Genomic DNA, 16,672 nt, shown 5'->3' on the forward strand with positions numbered 1-16,672 from the left:
AATACTCTTGGTATACTTATGAACTGTTGAGTTTGGTGAATCCTAAGGTTACATTTCCATTACAAAGTATTCGACAGTAACTAACACTTGACCAGAAAACAACTTGAAATAACTTTTTGTGTGCCACTTCTGTCATAAATCCCTTTTTTATTTAATCACACAATCGAATAAAAATAGTAAAAAACGAAAACAGCCCATCCTGAGCGCGAAACAAGCAGCCTGTGTGTAGACGTCTCCTATTTCCTTTGTTGCACGCGGAAAAGGTCTCTTTTCCTCGTGCAACGAAGGAAATAGGAGACGTCTGCACGCAGGCAAGAAACAAGAAACAGAAGGATGCCTTTGACAAGGGAGTGAACCACACGGTTTATCAACCTGGTGATCTTGTCCTGCGCTACTCGCCAAAGTTGAAACCAGGGGGAGAAAGCAAGTTTCATAGGTGGTGGCAAGGACCTTACGAGATTGTAAAACGGGTCACCGAAGTTAACTATCTTGTTACGAAAATTTAATAGCACTTAAGGAGGTCCAGCGTGGTCCATTTCAATAATAGGAAACAACAGAAAGAGAAACTAGTGGTGCTACCAGAAGTGCGGAAGGAGTAGAAACGGATGTCAGGACGAACAAGATATTGGAGATCCCTAGCCCCCATATTATGATTTACGTCAGCCCTGTGACAGCGATATCAGGTATATCGATATCAGGCCAGGGATCAAGGTGATTCTAACCTTGATGTGGACATGCTAACTGCTAATTGTGATGTGCCTAATGGTAAAGGAAGTAAGTTCGAAATAGATACACCCAGCAAGCACAGCATGCTGAAAGAAAGTGAAAGTGACATGGATACCCAACCCGTAGAACATTACATCGCCCCAGAGTGAAAAGGTGAAAGCAAAATGAATGTCCTAGACCAAAGCAATTATGTTAGTTTCGTAGGAGATATCAATGAGGTGGAGGAAGAGGATGCCACGTCCCAGGGTTAGAGACCAGTGCGAGTGAGGAGATCTCCAGACCGGTATGGCGAGTGGGTTCGCAGCAGTATACAGAAGATCGTCGCACGTCTTCAGACGCTTGAAGCCAAGCAGAACATGGAAAAGGAGCGGATAAGGAACCTGGATCTCTCTTAAAGATGGCAAAGGCATTGCTGAACGTTACAACATCCTCCCATTTATGACATTTTGTGTTTTCTGTTTTGTTTTGAGAACTTAGCATTTCAATTTTCATAGAAAAGTTTTTTTCAATAGTTTACTCTGAATCAGGAGTTTCAGGCTTATTAGGGAGGGGAGGATGTAAGAGAAGGACTGAACGATATCTCTTACATGAATTGTGTTCCAGAGACCACGAGCTCTTTGAAGTGTGTTTTGGAGTTATCGAATTAGAGAGCGATCCTCTGCGTGTAGTTTGTGGCATCTAATCTGATATTCGTGGGTTAAAGTGTATAAAATAGTCCAATGTTGGCTGAAGGATATTTTCGTACAGTTTATTTGGAACTATTTGGAAGGCAAACTCAGCTATTAGGCTGTTTGAATTGATATGGAGAGATCTCTCTCAAAATTTGTTGCGGACTCACTCAGCTGTGCTTCACGAGTCCACAGTATTTTGACCACTGTGATGGCGAATGTCGTGTTGATATGAGTACAGACTACCCAAAACCATACAGCTTTCAGCACACAAATGATAAACCAAAGTAAGACACGAACAAAATAAACAAATGATAAATGGAAAGTTAGGAAAAACATTATAGTTGATTCGTTTGAACATGACACGTGGCCTAAAAACAACTCTTCTGTCATTCACAGCCTCTAATAATGTCGGAACCAGCTGAGATTGCCATGACAACCATACTGTCGCTGTTTATCATTGCCAACATCGCTGGTAACTTTCTGGTCTGTCTCGTCGAAGAGAAAAATAGAGATATGAGGTGCGCTAAATATGTTAAAACCCTGCCTTTCCATCTTATAGCAAACCCCTATCGCAAGCCACATATACCTGAATATAAACTTGGATTTTTTGTCATCAGCTGCATTGTACACAAAGAGCCACCTGACTCGTCTTAATAATGCATAATTAGCATTTATTCCGAAGGACTCCCATCAACTACCTACTTGTCAACCTAGCGGTCTCGCACATCGTGTTCGTGATATTTATAGCACCAAATCATATTCTGAAAAAAACATTCATCCATCCAAATAAAGCCATCGGATCAGTGCTGCGTATGATTCTCACAGGTGATAATGCGGCATGGATTGGAGCAGCCTCGTCCTCTTTGACTCTTGTTGTCATATCAACTGAACGCTTCTACGCTGTGACAAGTGCTGTTGGTAGCAATGCGGCACTTACCATGCGGAAAGTAAAGGTTCGTGAACAGAATTATATGTAACACACAGGCAACAAATTATTATAATAAGGTTTGATTTCCAGTTCGTGTTCCTCTAATTTGTCCTAAATGTCTTTGGTTGGGAAAGCCCCTGTTCGTAATGAGAATGCTGGTATCTAACCCTCTATGGTTTAATTTCAGGTGGTTATTCCCGTTTGTTGTTTCGTTGGAGCGCTTTTTAGCATTCCTGGTTACAACGTTTGATAAAACAACTGGCAACTGTAAGTGGAACTGGCACGAACAGTGGAGGGGTGCATTATGCGGCACCATATGGCTGGTACTGTTGGCTCTAATTCCTCTGTTGGTGATGACTATTGTATATTCAAAAGTTGTTTACGTGTTATGGTTTAAACGAAACGAGCAAAATGAACTCACCTGTCAACAAAAGGTAAGACTTTGGGTTAAAATGATCAAATGTTAGATTTCTCAGTGGCCTTTTAAAGCAAGTTAATTAGAATCATTGGTGCAATGCAATGCTACTCTTTAGTTAGCGAATGATAATAATCATAATAATAATAATACTAATAATTTTAATAATAATGAAAATAAGTTAGTGTTGTAATATCATTGGAAAACAGGGTATGGTTTATACTATTACGCAAAAGGTAATCCTAGAAGCACTCCGGAAAGGCTCACTATCACTAAAACTGAGTTATTGTGACGACCGGATAGGTTTGGCAAAGTTTGTTTCTGATCCTGAGGATTTCCCAGGAGCTCAACAGCCGTCAGGCCAAAAGCCACCGCCCATTAAGTTTGTTTTTTACTTTCTTCTTTCAGGGAGTCTTAAAGGTGAGGAAGCGAGTCACTTTAGCGTGATCACTGTCAGTGCCATATTTGGAGCTTGTTGAATGACAGGATTTCTGATTTACACCTTAAGCTACTTTGACATCTTCGTATTTGGTCAGTCTCATACTTCGTTTCTGATATCTTGTTCATGTTCAACTCTGCCATCAACCCTTATATTTATGCTCTGCTGAATGAGCGTTTCAGGGAAAAGCTCAGATTATTGTGCTCTGCTAATCGCACATGTAGGGTACATAATTCAAGCTAGCCTGGCATTGCGCTTACTACCAACGGCTCTATCGAGGAAAACACTTAGGCGGTCTCATAAAGTAAACGTAGTGATCGGATGAGAAACTGGAGCTCGAGAATAAGAGAAAAGCTCTGTAGATAAGTAACTACATGTTTAACGTTACAAAGCAAATGCACATTTAATTTATTTGCCAGGTAGACTTGGTGTAAAGATTTGAAGATGTCTGTGATTTGACTGAAAAACTATTAATACAAACATCTAATTACAAAATAAAACAACAACAAGAATAACAACAAAAAAGACACTAAATGAAATAGAAACGAACTCAATGTGTGGCGTAACCAGGTCCGGCAGTAAAACTCTTAAATTAGAGCAACACAGCGCTAGCAAAGAACTGCACTAAGGACTGACTTGGTTGAAATCAACTGGCAATAAAAATTATTTAACAAAAACAACGCGTATACTGGCGAAAATAAATAGCTAACGGCGTTATGTAATTCATACAGAACCTCACGCAAAAACGCGAAGTTAATTGAATAAAAACAGAGCATTACAATAGTAGCACACTACAAAGAAAACAATATAAAATAATTTCGCAGGTGCTAGACATTTAATAGAAATGCGAATTCTAATTGCTACAAGCTTAAATTAAAACTGATAAAAAACACCAGTTGAGTCCCAAAAGCCCATCATTTTACATAGGAAAATATATAACGAGTGGTGACATATAAGCAGGAGAGTTTGGACTGGGCGGTTCCTTAATGTTTCATCCACGTCCCTTTACAAAATGTTTCTGGTCTGTAGTTTCTCATGAGTTATAAAACTAACAAAATTGTTTCAGGGGTAACTTAGGATGGTTTTAGAAGAAATCAAGTAAAACACTGACACAAGTTTCAATGATAAAATCGGACAATTTTAGAAATCGGCTCGCATTCCACGTTATTTCTGGGAATTATCATTGTAACCGCCAACAAAGTCAGGTTTCAACACGCGCTTTAAAATTTATTTGTACAACGGTCGATCGCACTTGAAACGTTCTATGATTTGTGGACACGAAGGTCGAAAAACGGAGAGCTGATCGCAGGAAAGGAATCGATGTTAACCAAATAGATTCTGAAACTCCAGTCCAGAATTTTACCGAGAAGCTTCAACAAAATGAAATTAAACAAAGCAAAATTATACGAAAAAACTCAACAGAATATAAATCACCGGGAGTGAAAGAACGCGAATAAGAAGCACTAGGAAAAATGAGCATGCAAAACACAAAAAATGTAATTGGGAACGTAAAAAGAATCACTAAGTGGGAATGCCGCTATAACAATCATCACGATGTTGTATGCTTCTTATGAGGTCATAAACCTGACCAAAGCTTGTCATGTGCTAGTTTTAAGGCTTTTATCCGTCATACTATTGGCTGATTTTCTCTTTTCGCTTACAGTTAACAAAGATTCGCAGAATGATTTAAGATATCACGACAACAGGTTTTAAAAGAAGATCGAGACGACGAAGATGAGGGCTTCAGTTGAAGTTAAAATTACTGTGTGTATGTATACGACCGGGAGCTCTTGTTCTAATTACAGCATCAAACAGTTTTCTCCAGCCCGTTGGTGCTGCAATTTTATCATTTATTTATTTATTTGTTTTCATATCTATTACATGTTTGATACTTCCGTAACTTCATGAAAATGATAGAGTCAAAATAAAATTGAAACCTATGAGAATAGCTGTTTAAAGTCAGCATGGCTCATGCCACCATGAGCAGTTTATGTTGTTGTATCCTTTGATTTTGTTTTTACAGGTAACATCAAAATCCCATTATCCATTCGGATTTTATTGTAATTTCAACGGATACAACAAAATATACTGATGATGGATGAGTCATACTAAAAACATGTTTTTAAAAAGTTACCCCAATCCCTACAGGGGGATTTCAACGGATACAACAAAATATACTGATGATGGATGAGTCATACTAAAAACATGTTTTTAAAAAGTTACCCCAATCCCTATAGGGGGAGAGGTGTAATACAAATACCTTCACCCCATCTCACAAGCCCGGATGTTGTCACGCAACAAGCGCTCGCCACGATGTTACAAATGCTTATCGGTACTAATAAAATTACTGAGGAAAGAGGGCATAAAAATCCTATTCGTAAGCAAATATCCTCTTTATTTCATAATGTTCTCTCTATCCTTTTTTATTTATATTCATGATTCTACTATCCGATCCGCACTCTGTCTTATGATCCGGTCCGTGATCCATTTGTGTACCTTTCCGTGATCCGGTCTTGGTTGTGTCGACACCGAATTAGATGTTTTCTTTATTATCGCAAATGAATTCAACAGTAGTTTTTAGTTTGCAAGCTTTTGAGAGACCTGTGCCAGAACAGAGGGTGGAGTTTTGATATACCTCTCAAAAGAGTCAGATGACCAACGACCCAGAACCTTAATGAGCCATGGGGGTAAGTTTGCTGAGGCATCTGTCGTAGCTGCACCTATCCGGAAGCTGTACCCAGCAAATCCGCTGGAGTCTAGCCCCCCTTTGCTGGTTAGGAACCTGGTTTCGCTTGTTAGCTTCTCTCGGGGTAAGAACCCACCAGATACATTTGTGAAAAGTGGTCCAGAGTCTGAAGACGGGGGACTGGAGTTCAGGTATGCCACACAAGGGGGAATTTACGTATGATGCACGATCCTCGCAGTAGATAGCGCTATTTAAGCAATAGCGAAAATCAGACCTGAAAAAAATCAGGCCTGTACGGGACTCGAACCACTGACCTCTGCGATACTAGTGCAGCGCTCTACCAATTGAGCTAATAAGCCAACTGGGAGCAGGCCGTTAAGTTGATTCGTAATAAACCCGTGAAAGTGATAAATGAGATACAATGACTATATGAAGATCATATATTTTGAACTGCAGTATTAGATACGTATGATGCACTTTCACGGGTTTATTACGAATCAACTTAACGGCCTGCTCCCAGTTGGCTCGTTAGCTCAATTGGTAGAGCGCTACACTAGTATCGCAGAGTCCCGTACAGGCCTGATTTTTTTCAGGTCTGATTTTCGAGTCCCGTACAGGCCTGATTTTTTTCAGGTCTGATTTTCGCTATTGCTTAAATAGCGCTATCTACTGCGAGGATCGTGCATCATACGTATCTAATACCGCAGTTCAAAATATATGATCTTCATATATTCAGTGTATCTCATTTATCACTTTCACGGGTTTATTACGAATCAACTTAACGGCCTGCTCCCAGTTGGCTTGTTAGCTCAATTGGTAGAGCGCTGCACTAGTATCGCAGAGGTCAGTGGTTCGAATCCCGTACAGGCCTGTTTTTTTCAGGTCTGATTTTCGCTATTGCTTAAATAGCGCTATCTACTGCGAGGATCGTGCATCATACGTAAATTCCCCCTTGTGTGGCATACCTGAACTCCAGTCCCCCGTCTTCAGACTCTGGACCACTTTTCACAAATGTATCTTTTCACAAATGTATCTATCTACTGCGAGGATCGTGCATCATACGTATCTAATACCGCAGTTCAAAATATATGAACTTCATACATTTCAAAAGAAAATAGGTTGACCATATTCCATGGGAATGGGGCTCTGACCATATTCCATGGGAGTGGGAGCCCCGCTATGATGGTGGGGTATTTTAACCCCTCTAGTAAGACGAATTATTCGTTGTAAGAAGGGTCGCCCTGGGGGAATTACCTTGCAAGCAAAATTAAGAGTGCCTATCAGTGATTGAAGTTCTTGCAGTTTTGTAGACCGCTGAGATTGGAAAGTGGAGAGAGCAGATCTGATCCTCTCCAACTTATCCTCGTGTAGCCTTGCCTCCATTTTCCCAGAATCTAGTATGACACCCATGAACTGAATAATTTGAGAAGGCCCTTCAGTTTTGTCAGCGGAGATGGGGATATTCAAATTTTTAAAGGTCAAGATCATACTTGACAGGCTAGCCTGACAAAGGGAATCGAATGGATGGGTAGGACAGGGTGGCTCCACTAAAAGAAAAATATCCAAACTGTGGCAATCAAGGGAGATGGAACATTTGTTAAGGTGGCTCGTACCAGTTTCCTCGCGCGGGAAACAGGTCAGTCTTGCGTGACGCGCGCGAGAGAAACGTGCGAAAGAAGCGCGAGATCAAAAGATCAAAACAAAGATGGCGGCGCGTGGAATTTTTTCTACTTTTGTGAGAGGTTTACCTAAGAGCTTGAATTTGATGTGTTGAGCGGCTACTGTGAATGCAGGAGATAGAAACTAAGATAAAGAAGACGATTTTTGGAGAAGTAAAGGTTGCTTCACTTCACATTTAAAAGAAATATTCAACCGATATGAAATCTTGCGACAGCGAAAAAAGAAGAACTCAAGTGAAGGATAATCTACCTAAAGTGGAAGAAGACTTTAAAACTTAAAGGAAAATAATATAATATAGCCAGAAGTCGAGTGTAGGATTTTTAAGATGAGCCCAGGAGGCTATCTTTGACAGCTGTTTAATGATTTTCTTAATTAGCAGTAAACGTCTGTAAACATCAGATCGTAGGCGCGCGCGTAAGCACACGCAATTGTCAGCGGTAGCTATAACAGATCATGAGCAAATGTCGACCTTATGGAATCCAGATTTTTAAATGCGCGAGAACGCGCGTGAAAATTGCTCAACTCACGAAAGCTATTGCATGAAAACAAGTCCGGTGACCCCTTCTTTTTATTATTCCAATATGATAATAACGTCGAAAGGAATCATCAGAAAAAAAAAATAGAAAATTCTACGGAAGGAAATTTGCGATGTCTGAAAATTGCCTTTTTTCTAGATTTTCTGAAATTCCACCCGGTAGAATTTTTTAAAAATCTTTTTGCATTTTCCTTTTCAAGTGCCAAAAGCAATCACTGAAAAAAATCATGGGGTCACCGGGTTAGTTTTCGAATTATTTAATCCACAAGCTAAAAAATGCGTCTGAATAAGCCTATGAAAGCGTTGCCATGGAAACTACTAGTGACGAAATGACACCTATTTTTGGATAACCAATGATTATATAATTCAACCCGGTAAAAGTGTTCAACTGGCCTTGGTCAGTCTTTCTGTTGTATTCTTTCAAAGTTACAAACCATCAAAAAGACGAAAACCGGTACGAGCCACCTTAAGTAAAATCCACTCAATGGCATCTGAGAGCTGATTAAAAATGTATGGAGCAGAGCGAAGCCCGAATGGGAGCACTTTGTCAAAATAATAACTCCCATCCCAGAGCATCCACAATAGTTCCCAGTCATCCGGATGGACCGGAAAGAGCCGAAAAGCAGATTCGATGTCTGTTTTGCCTATGTAGCAGCCTGGGCCCAATTTCTGAATTGCTGCAATGGCCTTGTCAATAGTAATATATTGCAGGGAGAAATCATCCTTTTCAATAAAATAATTGATGGTAGAGGTCCCAGAATTTGGGAAGGATAAATAAAAAATTGTTCGGAATTTGTCAGAATGTATTTGGGAACAAGAGCAATCGGTGAAACCTGAACATTTTTAAAGGGGGTGTAGGAAAAGGGCCCATGGTACGCCCTTTTGAAACCTCATCAGCCAAATTCCTTGTAACCACCTCAGGATTTAAATAAGCTGTGGGCAATTTATTAGACAAACGTGGGCATCTAGGACCGTAATAGCCAATCCTAGCCCCCTCTCTCAGCTCTGAACATAGTTTGCTGACAAGTTCCCTTTCAGGACGAATGGATAAGGCCTGGTACAAGTTAGCCACGTTGACAGAAGTGACCGCACCACCAAAGCTACTTTTCTCGGTGACGGGTGCTCTGGTGCTGGGGGATTGACCTTGTAACCCTTGGGGAGGGCTCCTTATCTGTTCCTTAGAAATTGGGGCACCTGATCCCGGGATGTTCCTTTCCGCACCCAGGCCGGTTGCATGTATGGACGTAGATGCAAGGGGTTCTGTCACAGAGAACCCCCCTGTTGAAGTTGTGACAAGTACGGTTTTCGGTCCCCCTAGAGGTACTTGATGATGAGGGTCCTGACTGGAAAACACTTATGTCATTCTTTAAAAGCGAAGGGGCAACCGTAAAGGTTTTAAGCCATAATTGGCGGTCAATGATGTACCATTTCAATGATTTGTTGGCAGCAGCTTTCTTCCGGAACTTGATGTCATACACACACCAACCTAACCCCTTATGGTTTATAGCGGCGTATCGAATCAGAGACACATTCTAATAGCTCTGAAGAACGGTGTGGGAACTTGCTGATAAGAACTCCCATGTAGGCAGTAAAGGCCGTTGTCCATTCTGTTATGTCAGTTATGGATGTAGCTTTGGCCTTGTTTATTTTAATAACTGAATTTTCTAAAGTAAGGGTAAGTGGTTCATCCTGCGACGGGTTTAAGACGTAATAGTTCTCGGGAAGCAATTTTGAAAGTTCCATAAACTCACCAGTATTTCTTTGACCAGTTTGGCCGGCAGCTCTTGCATAGAATCCTCTGCTGGGTCTGTAGCAGAATAATGTTGTAGACCTGCATTTAGCTCCGGTGAAGATCTTTCCAGTGTATCGTTCCCAGAGGAATCGCTTGCTTGCGTCGGTGGAGCGGTAGCTGATGGAGACAAGCCGTTGAAGGCGCTAACTGCGGCTTGAACGGCGGCTGATGCGGCCTTTTTTGATCGGTAAAGTGGACGCTGTTGCTTACTTCGTGTGGGAACAAAAGACCGTGGTTGAGTTAGCAGGCACGTATCGAGATGTCAAAGTTCGCTCTGATTGGATGGTTTCAGGATTCTCACTTTGGATCCCTCGAGGACAAAGGCTGGAATTCAGCAAAGCTCATAGCTCAAAATCGAAACAAGGGTTGTTGATTAACTGAAATTTATTTCATATGTTCAATAAATTGTGATTATTAGTTTTTGAACAGGTGAAAGGGATTATTCGACCAAATTAGGTGGTTACAAAACGTTATGCAATAAAAGTAGGACAGCTTATTAGCAGCATAGTACACTTGCAATAGAGAGCTTTTCGTGACTCAAAACAACACATGCAGGAATCGTACTCATTATTTCAAACTGACATTTGAAATTCTTTCGAGAAGAGAATTTCTACCAAACGGAACTTTCGATCGGGATCAGAGCTTTGGATCTGAAGTCGACCATAACTTAGCATTCTTAAAACTATTATTGTTGTCATCAGTATCACTATTACTATTAACATTATTGCTTTTATTGTTATTACTCGTACTTTTCTCATCTTTATTGACAAGGCTAATAATCATTAGGTCTACTTGATTTCAGATCATCTATCAATCATTCTATCACAAAGTGCGACGAGGGTTGAAGTGCTGCAAAGTGCGATGGTCTGCTATTACCAATTGTGACAGCTTTTTATGACAATGTGTGACAAGCATTAGTACAAAGTGTGACGATCATTTCAAAGTGCAAAGATTATTAGGCAGTGCGACACAACGAAGTCAAGTCTACAACTGAGTCAAAAAAGGTCGAAAGTATATACACTCAGGTAACTTTGGGTTTTTTATGTTTGTGGTCAGATTATGTTGGTTTTTTAAGATTTGGTTACTTCTAGAGAACAAAGTCAACTATACCGCATTGCAATCAACTATACCGCAATCAACTATACCGCATTGCAATTAAGTGCGGTTTATTTTGACCCCAAAAACTCATTCTCAACTTTAAATGGTAAGTGCTTTGTTCTATTTTGTAAATCGATCAGATTCTCTTTCAGATCTTAAGTCTGGTTAAGGAAGTAGCAGGTTTCTTTTGAAATTAATAAATCATCTGACGAAGGTCACACCACTGCAAAACCTTTGGGATCATGAAATACTTGATTTCCCTCTAAGCTCTTAGAATAAAGTATCTGGTAACGGAAAACTTGTGAATATTTACTCTTGAAGAGTTCCATAAAGTTTATAGAGCTTTGCTCTAACAGATACGTGATAATCCAAACCTTTATCATCGTGTTCCATCACCTGCAACAGACACCGGAAAATTAACGAAGACAGAAACAGAACTCTGGGAAGTTAGTCGTAATTAAAAACACTGAACAGTCCCAGGTTAAATGAGAGTACTGGACTTTGTACAGGAGGAAAACTAGCGAAGTCATACCAAAAACATGAGACAAAGGATCGAAGCTGAAGAATAAGCTTTAGCATTATGTCAGGTCAGCAAATCCTACCCGGGGCTCAGTAATGAGGTACGAATGATTTCCCAATTGTGACTTCCTTGCTCCAAATGTATACTTTTTATTCTTTAAAGCCGGTCTAACTTGTTATGGTAAACTACATTAAGGTATAACTGAGTGCTTTTCTCTTAAGGAAACAGCGGCAGATCATTAGGTCTACTTGCATTCAGACCATCTATCTATCATTCTATTACAAGGTGCGACGAGTGGTGTTGATAACGAAGTGCAATAACTTACTTTATAACAAGAGTACGATGGTCTGTTATTACCAACTGTGACAGCTTTTTTATTACAATGTTTGACAACCATTAGTACAAAGTTATTACTTGTTACTTGTATTTTATGCACTTCATTAGCATGGTGTTCATCGCTTATTCCTCTCAAAAACCGACAATTTTAGATAGAAACAAAGAAAGGTATTTTCCCGTATACAGTATATATATTCAGTAGACAGGATTTTAAGTGGCATTGGTGAGGCATTAATTCTCTTGTTATAATTATTACTTGTTCGGCTTAGTGAATCCTCAGGTTACAGTTCCATTACAAAGTATTCGACAGTAACTAACACTTAACGAAGAAACAACTTTGCATTGCAAAATAAATGAATAACTTTTAGTGTGCCACTCATGTCCTAAATCCCTTTTTTATTTCGAGTTTTCTGGATGTCATAGAGAATATTGTCATGAATTGTCATTTAAAGAAATGAAAACTCTGCTCTGAGTATTAAGTAATTACTCAGGTTATTTATTTAAGTGTATGAGTGATTCACATCCAAAAATTCAATATGGTTAAGAAACATCGACACAGTCTCTATTCTCTTTATTTTAAGAGTCTGCAACAGTTTCCGTTCAATTTTTTAATATCACGTTATCCTACATTTCACGAGGAAAATCACGTTGACTTAATTATACTATTCATGGAAATAACGTTAGACTTTTTGCCAAAACAACATGCGTGAAATGTCGGCAAAAATAATTTATTCAAATTCTACGAAAATCATCACGCGTTCAGACAAAACAGCAGGTTTCTCGGTGGCTTCATTTTTTTTCAAGACGCTGAAAAACCAGCTATGCAGTTCAAGGATTGTACAATTAGTTTCGGAATCGCTAACATCATTAATATTAGAGATTCTCGGTTTTTACGACTTTTTCGCTCTCCTAACAGAGAATATTTGATCCCCTTCCGCCCCTTCTGACAATTGGCGAGTTTTTTTGGGCGCTCAGCGAGGCTGTTTTGCGTTCCCTTCGACGACCTAACTGAACGAACTAACATAAATTTTCTATCCCATAAAATGAAACGGTTATACTTCCTTGTTTTTCAAGTGTCTATCAAGTGATGTAATCATTGCTTTGAGGTTTGCTAGTTCGTCACCCTCACATTTTAGTTTGTTTTAGTTCGGCATAAAATTACTCTAGAAAAATGCTAAGCTCAGCAGGCTCATATTTTTCGATTTCAAAGGAAAGTTCCTTCTCGATCAAGACAAAACTTTTCTTAACAGACTGTGCAGTTGTCTTAAGAGATGTTTTTTTCTTGTTCCTTCACTTTTTTTTCGGCTGCAAAAGAAAACATTCTCGTAGCCGATATCGCACAGATCGCACGAATCGCGAAGCGATTCGTTAGATATTGGTTTTCAAGTGCAATTTAACGCGGAATTCACGAGTCAGGTCATGGATTTTCCTTAAATCACATAATCGAATAAAAATAATAAAAAATGAAAACAGCTCATCCTGAGCGCGAAACAAGTAGCCTGTGTGCAGACGTCTCTTATTTCCTTTGTTACACGCGGTTTATCAACCTGGTGATGTTGTCCTGCGCTACTCGCCACATTTGAAACCAGGGGAAAGAAGCAAGTTTCACAGGCAGTGGCAAGGGCCCTACGAGATTGTAAAACGGGTCACCGAAATTACCTATCTTGTTACAAACAATTACAGTCAAGCTAAGTGAAGCGTACCCCTCAGGATTACATTAGTGATTTGATTATTTGAATATTGAACCCGCTAATCGTTTCAGGAGCGCAACATGAGGGGACGCAAATCATGAAGTAATTATCCACGCGATTGCAATACATTTTCTTTGCCTAGAAGTCTAAGAAAATGTATGGGACTTTTTGAGTGCTCCAGGCAGCTTTCCTGTAAGGTGTCATAAACCTGTTGCTGCTGACGTAGATGTGACAGATAATTGCCGGATTATGATGCCTTACAGGAAAGCTGTCTGGAGTGCTCAAAAAGTCCCATACATTCTCTTAGACTTTAAGTCAAAGAAATGTATGAGACTCTCTGGGATACTTACAGTGAAGATGATTTGCGTCCCTTCATGAACGAATTGAATATTTGAACATACATACATACATACATACATACTTTATTTATTCCAGAAGCAGATGATAACTATTATATACAAATAAAACTAAAAAGAAAATACTTCTAGAAAAGGAAGTTAAGAGGTTATCCCTGTGTAAAAACTCCCTTAAAAGAAAAGACAAAATATAAATCAAAATCATTACAATCAAATATCTAAGTACGATTTAAGTTTAGATTTAAAATGCTGAAAGCTGTCAGCTTCCACTATATCACCCGGTAACTCATTCCATAATTTGACAATCCTAATAAAAAAAGAATTTTTGTAACAATTAAGTCTAGCTGGTTTAATATAGAGTTTGTATTGATGATTTGCTCTCGTAGACCGAATCGTGGCAATATCAAAGAAGTCTTCAAAATTTAAATGATAAAAACCAAAAACTATCTTATAACATTCGACTAAAGATAAGTAAGTTCTACGGTCAGAGAGAGTGGGCCATTTTAGCAGTTTGCATCGGTCTTCATAGGACATTTCTCCTTTGCGTTGATTTAAAGCGAGTCTTGAGGCTCTTCGCTGTACATTTTCAAGGGTATGGATGTCCTTAACAAGGTAAGGACACCAAACAGGTACCGCATATTCCAAGATTGGCCGTACCAGAGACATGTACAGCATAGAAAAAACATTTGTGTTAGCGGTGCCTACTGAGCGTTTAATGGAACCTAAAACTTTGTTCGCTTTATTGACAGTGATACTTATGTGATGGCCCCATGAAAGATCTCTAGTTAGTGTGACACCGAGATCTTTAAAATTAGTCACATCTTTCAGGGGCTTTTCTAAGAAATAATTAGTTACCGACTTATCGCGTAAATGCGTAATTCGCATAGATTCGCATTTGTCTGCGTTGAAACGTAGCTGCCACTTACGAGCCCATGCGCTAAGATTATTAAGATCATCCTGAAGAAGCTGACTATCTTTTATAGGGTCAATTATCTCTCTGTAGATCTTCGTGTCGTCTGCATATAGTTTCACTGTAGATGATAGGAATTCAGATATGTCATTAATATACAATAAAAACAATAGGGGCCCGAGAATGGTTCCCTGTGGAGTTCCGGAGGTAACGTACGACCAATCAGAATAAGATCCCCTAACGACTACACGTTGTTTGCGCCCCACCAAAAAATGTCTCAGCCAGTTGAGTAAACATTCGTCGATGCCGCTACATTTCAATTTTAAAAGCAGTCGCTCATGAGGAACGCTGTCAAAGGCTTTGGCAAGATCCAGAAAAACAACATCGGTAGGAGTGGATGAATTACATGGAAGTACATGGAACCCGCTAACTGTTTCAAGAATGCAAAAATTGGTTTGATTATTTGAATATTGAACCTATAGTCGAATTCGTTTCGAAAAGGCACGGATCATTGTTTAGATCAGAAGTCCATTTCTGATTGGATTATGAGAACACGTGATGATAGATCGAAACTATTTCAACATGGCGTCAGACATGGCGGGAAAGGTGAGTTCGAGTGTTGTAACTTCTTGTAAATGTTGTAAATGGAATTTTATCGAGAGCTTTTTTCTGTGTATTCATGGTCGAAAAAAATAGTTTACGGGCGGAGCCATCGCAAGAGTTTTTTTTTATTTCGTTAATATTTGCGATCGACTGTTTTCTCAGTGTTTTTACAGTGCAGTTTGTTCATTTTCAGGATTTCTCGTCAAATATAACAATATTATTGGACTTCAGAAATGGACTTCTAATTTGAACAATGATCCGCACCCTTTCAAAACGGATACGGCTATCGGGTTCAATATTCAAATAATCAATTCATCATTGCATTCTTGAAACGACTGGTGGGTTCAATATCCAAATGATCAATTCATTAATGTAATCCGGCTTAAGGGGTACGCTTCACGTAGTTTGACTGTAAAGGCACTCAAGGAGGTCCAGAGCGGTCCATTTCAATAACAAGAAGCAACAGAAAGAGAAACTGCTGCTGCTACCAGAAGTGTGGAAGGAGTAGAAACGGATCGATTTCAAGACGAACAAGATGTTGGAGATCCCTAGCCCCCAGATGATGATTTACGTCAGCTCTGTGACAGCGATATTTTTCAGGCCAAAGATCAAGGTGGTTCTAAGCTTGGTGTGGACATGCTAGCTGCTAATCGTGATGTGCGTAATGGTAGAGGAAGTGTTCGAAATAGATACACCCAGCAAGGACAGTATGCTGAAAGAAAGTGAAAGTGATGTGGATACTCAACCCGTAAAAAATTACATTGTCCCAGAGTGAAAAGGTGAAAGTAAAATGAACGCCCCAGACCAAAGACATTATGTTAGTTGCGTAAGAGATGGCAATAGGGATCTTAAAATCCGACGACGGCAGATGTCTACGACGGCGAGCGGAAGTTGAAAATATTTGCTTGCACAATTTCGGTAGCAGTCGCACCAAGTTTCCCGCCGTAGCTGTGTTATCTGAAACGTGAAAACGAAGTGTTTGCCGTTTTTTCTAAAACGTGAGTAAATAGCTCTTATTTTAAGGTCATTTGAAAGAAATTTATCGAAATTTGTCATAGCTTGTGACAATTGTAAATTGGTTGTAGAACTCAAATTGACTAACTTTCTTTCTCCTTCTAAACAGCTTCGACAATTAGTGTCTGCAAATAAGCTTCGATGGAAACGAGTTCAAAGAAAACAGTGCGGTGAGTTGTTCTCAATTAATTTTTTCCTTCTTAATGAAAGCTAAACCAAAAATTCAAATAATTTACCCGAGTCAGTTTGAAAAAAAGTTTGTTGAGGCTAGA

The 16,672-nt window shown here is 39.5% G+C and overlaps 1 protein-coding gene and 1 pseudogene across 2 annotated transcripts; both read left to right on the plus strand.

The window, feature by feature from the left end:
• Positions 1–254: 254 nt before the first annotated feature.
• LOC148725099 (uncharacterized) lies at positions 255–1,331 on the plus strand (the record flags this gene model as incomplete). The annotated part of the gene is given in 2 exon segments (XM_088731441.1): positions 255–584; positions 978–1,331. Coding segments are annotated over 2 exon segments (474 nt in total), but the record flags the coding sequence as incomplete, so codon positions are not given.
• Positions 1,332–1,415: 84 nt separating this feature from the next.
• Positions 1,416–3,692, plus strand: LOC148725100 (allatostatin-A receptor-like; annotated as a pseudogene). The gene is made up of 4 exons (XR_015990379.1): positions 1,416–1,915; positions 2,080–2,350; positions 2,513–2,759; positions 3,149–3,692. The product of XR_015990379.1 is annotated as an allatostatin-A receptor-like (transcript).
• The last annotated feature ends 12,980 nt before the right edge of the window (positions 3,693–16,672 follow it).

The sequence above is a fragment of the Stylophora pistillata genome, chromosome 8, assembly GCF_964205215.1.
Source record: "Stylophora pistillata chromosome 8, jaStyPist1.2, whole genome shotgun sequence".
In the NCBI taxonomy this organism is placed as follows: domain Eukaryota; kingdom Metazoa; phylum Cnidaria; class Anthozoa; order Scleractinia; family Pocilloporidae; genus Stylophora; species Stylophora pistillata.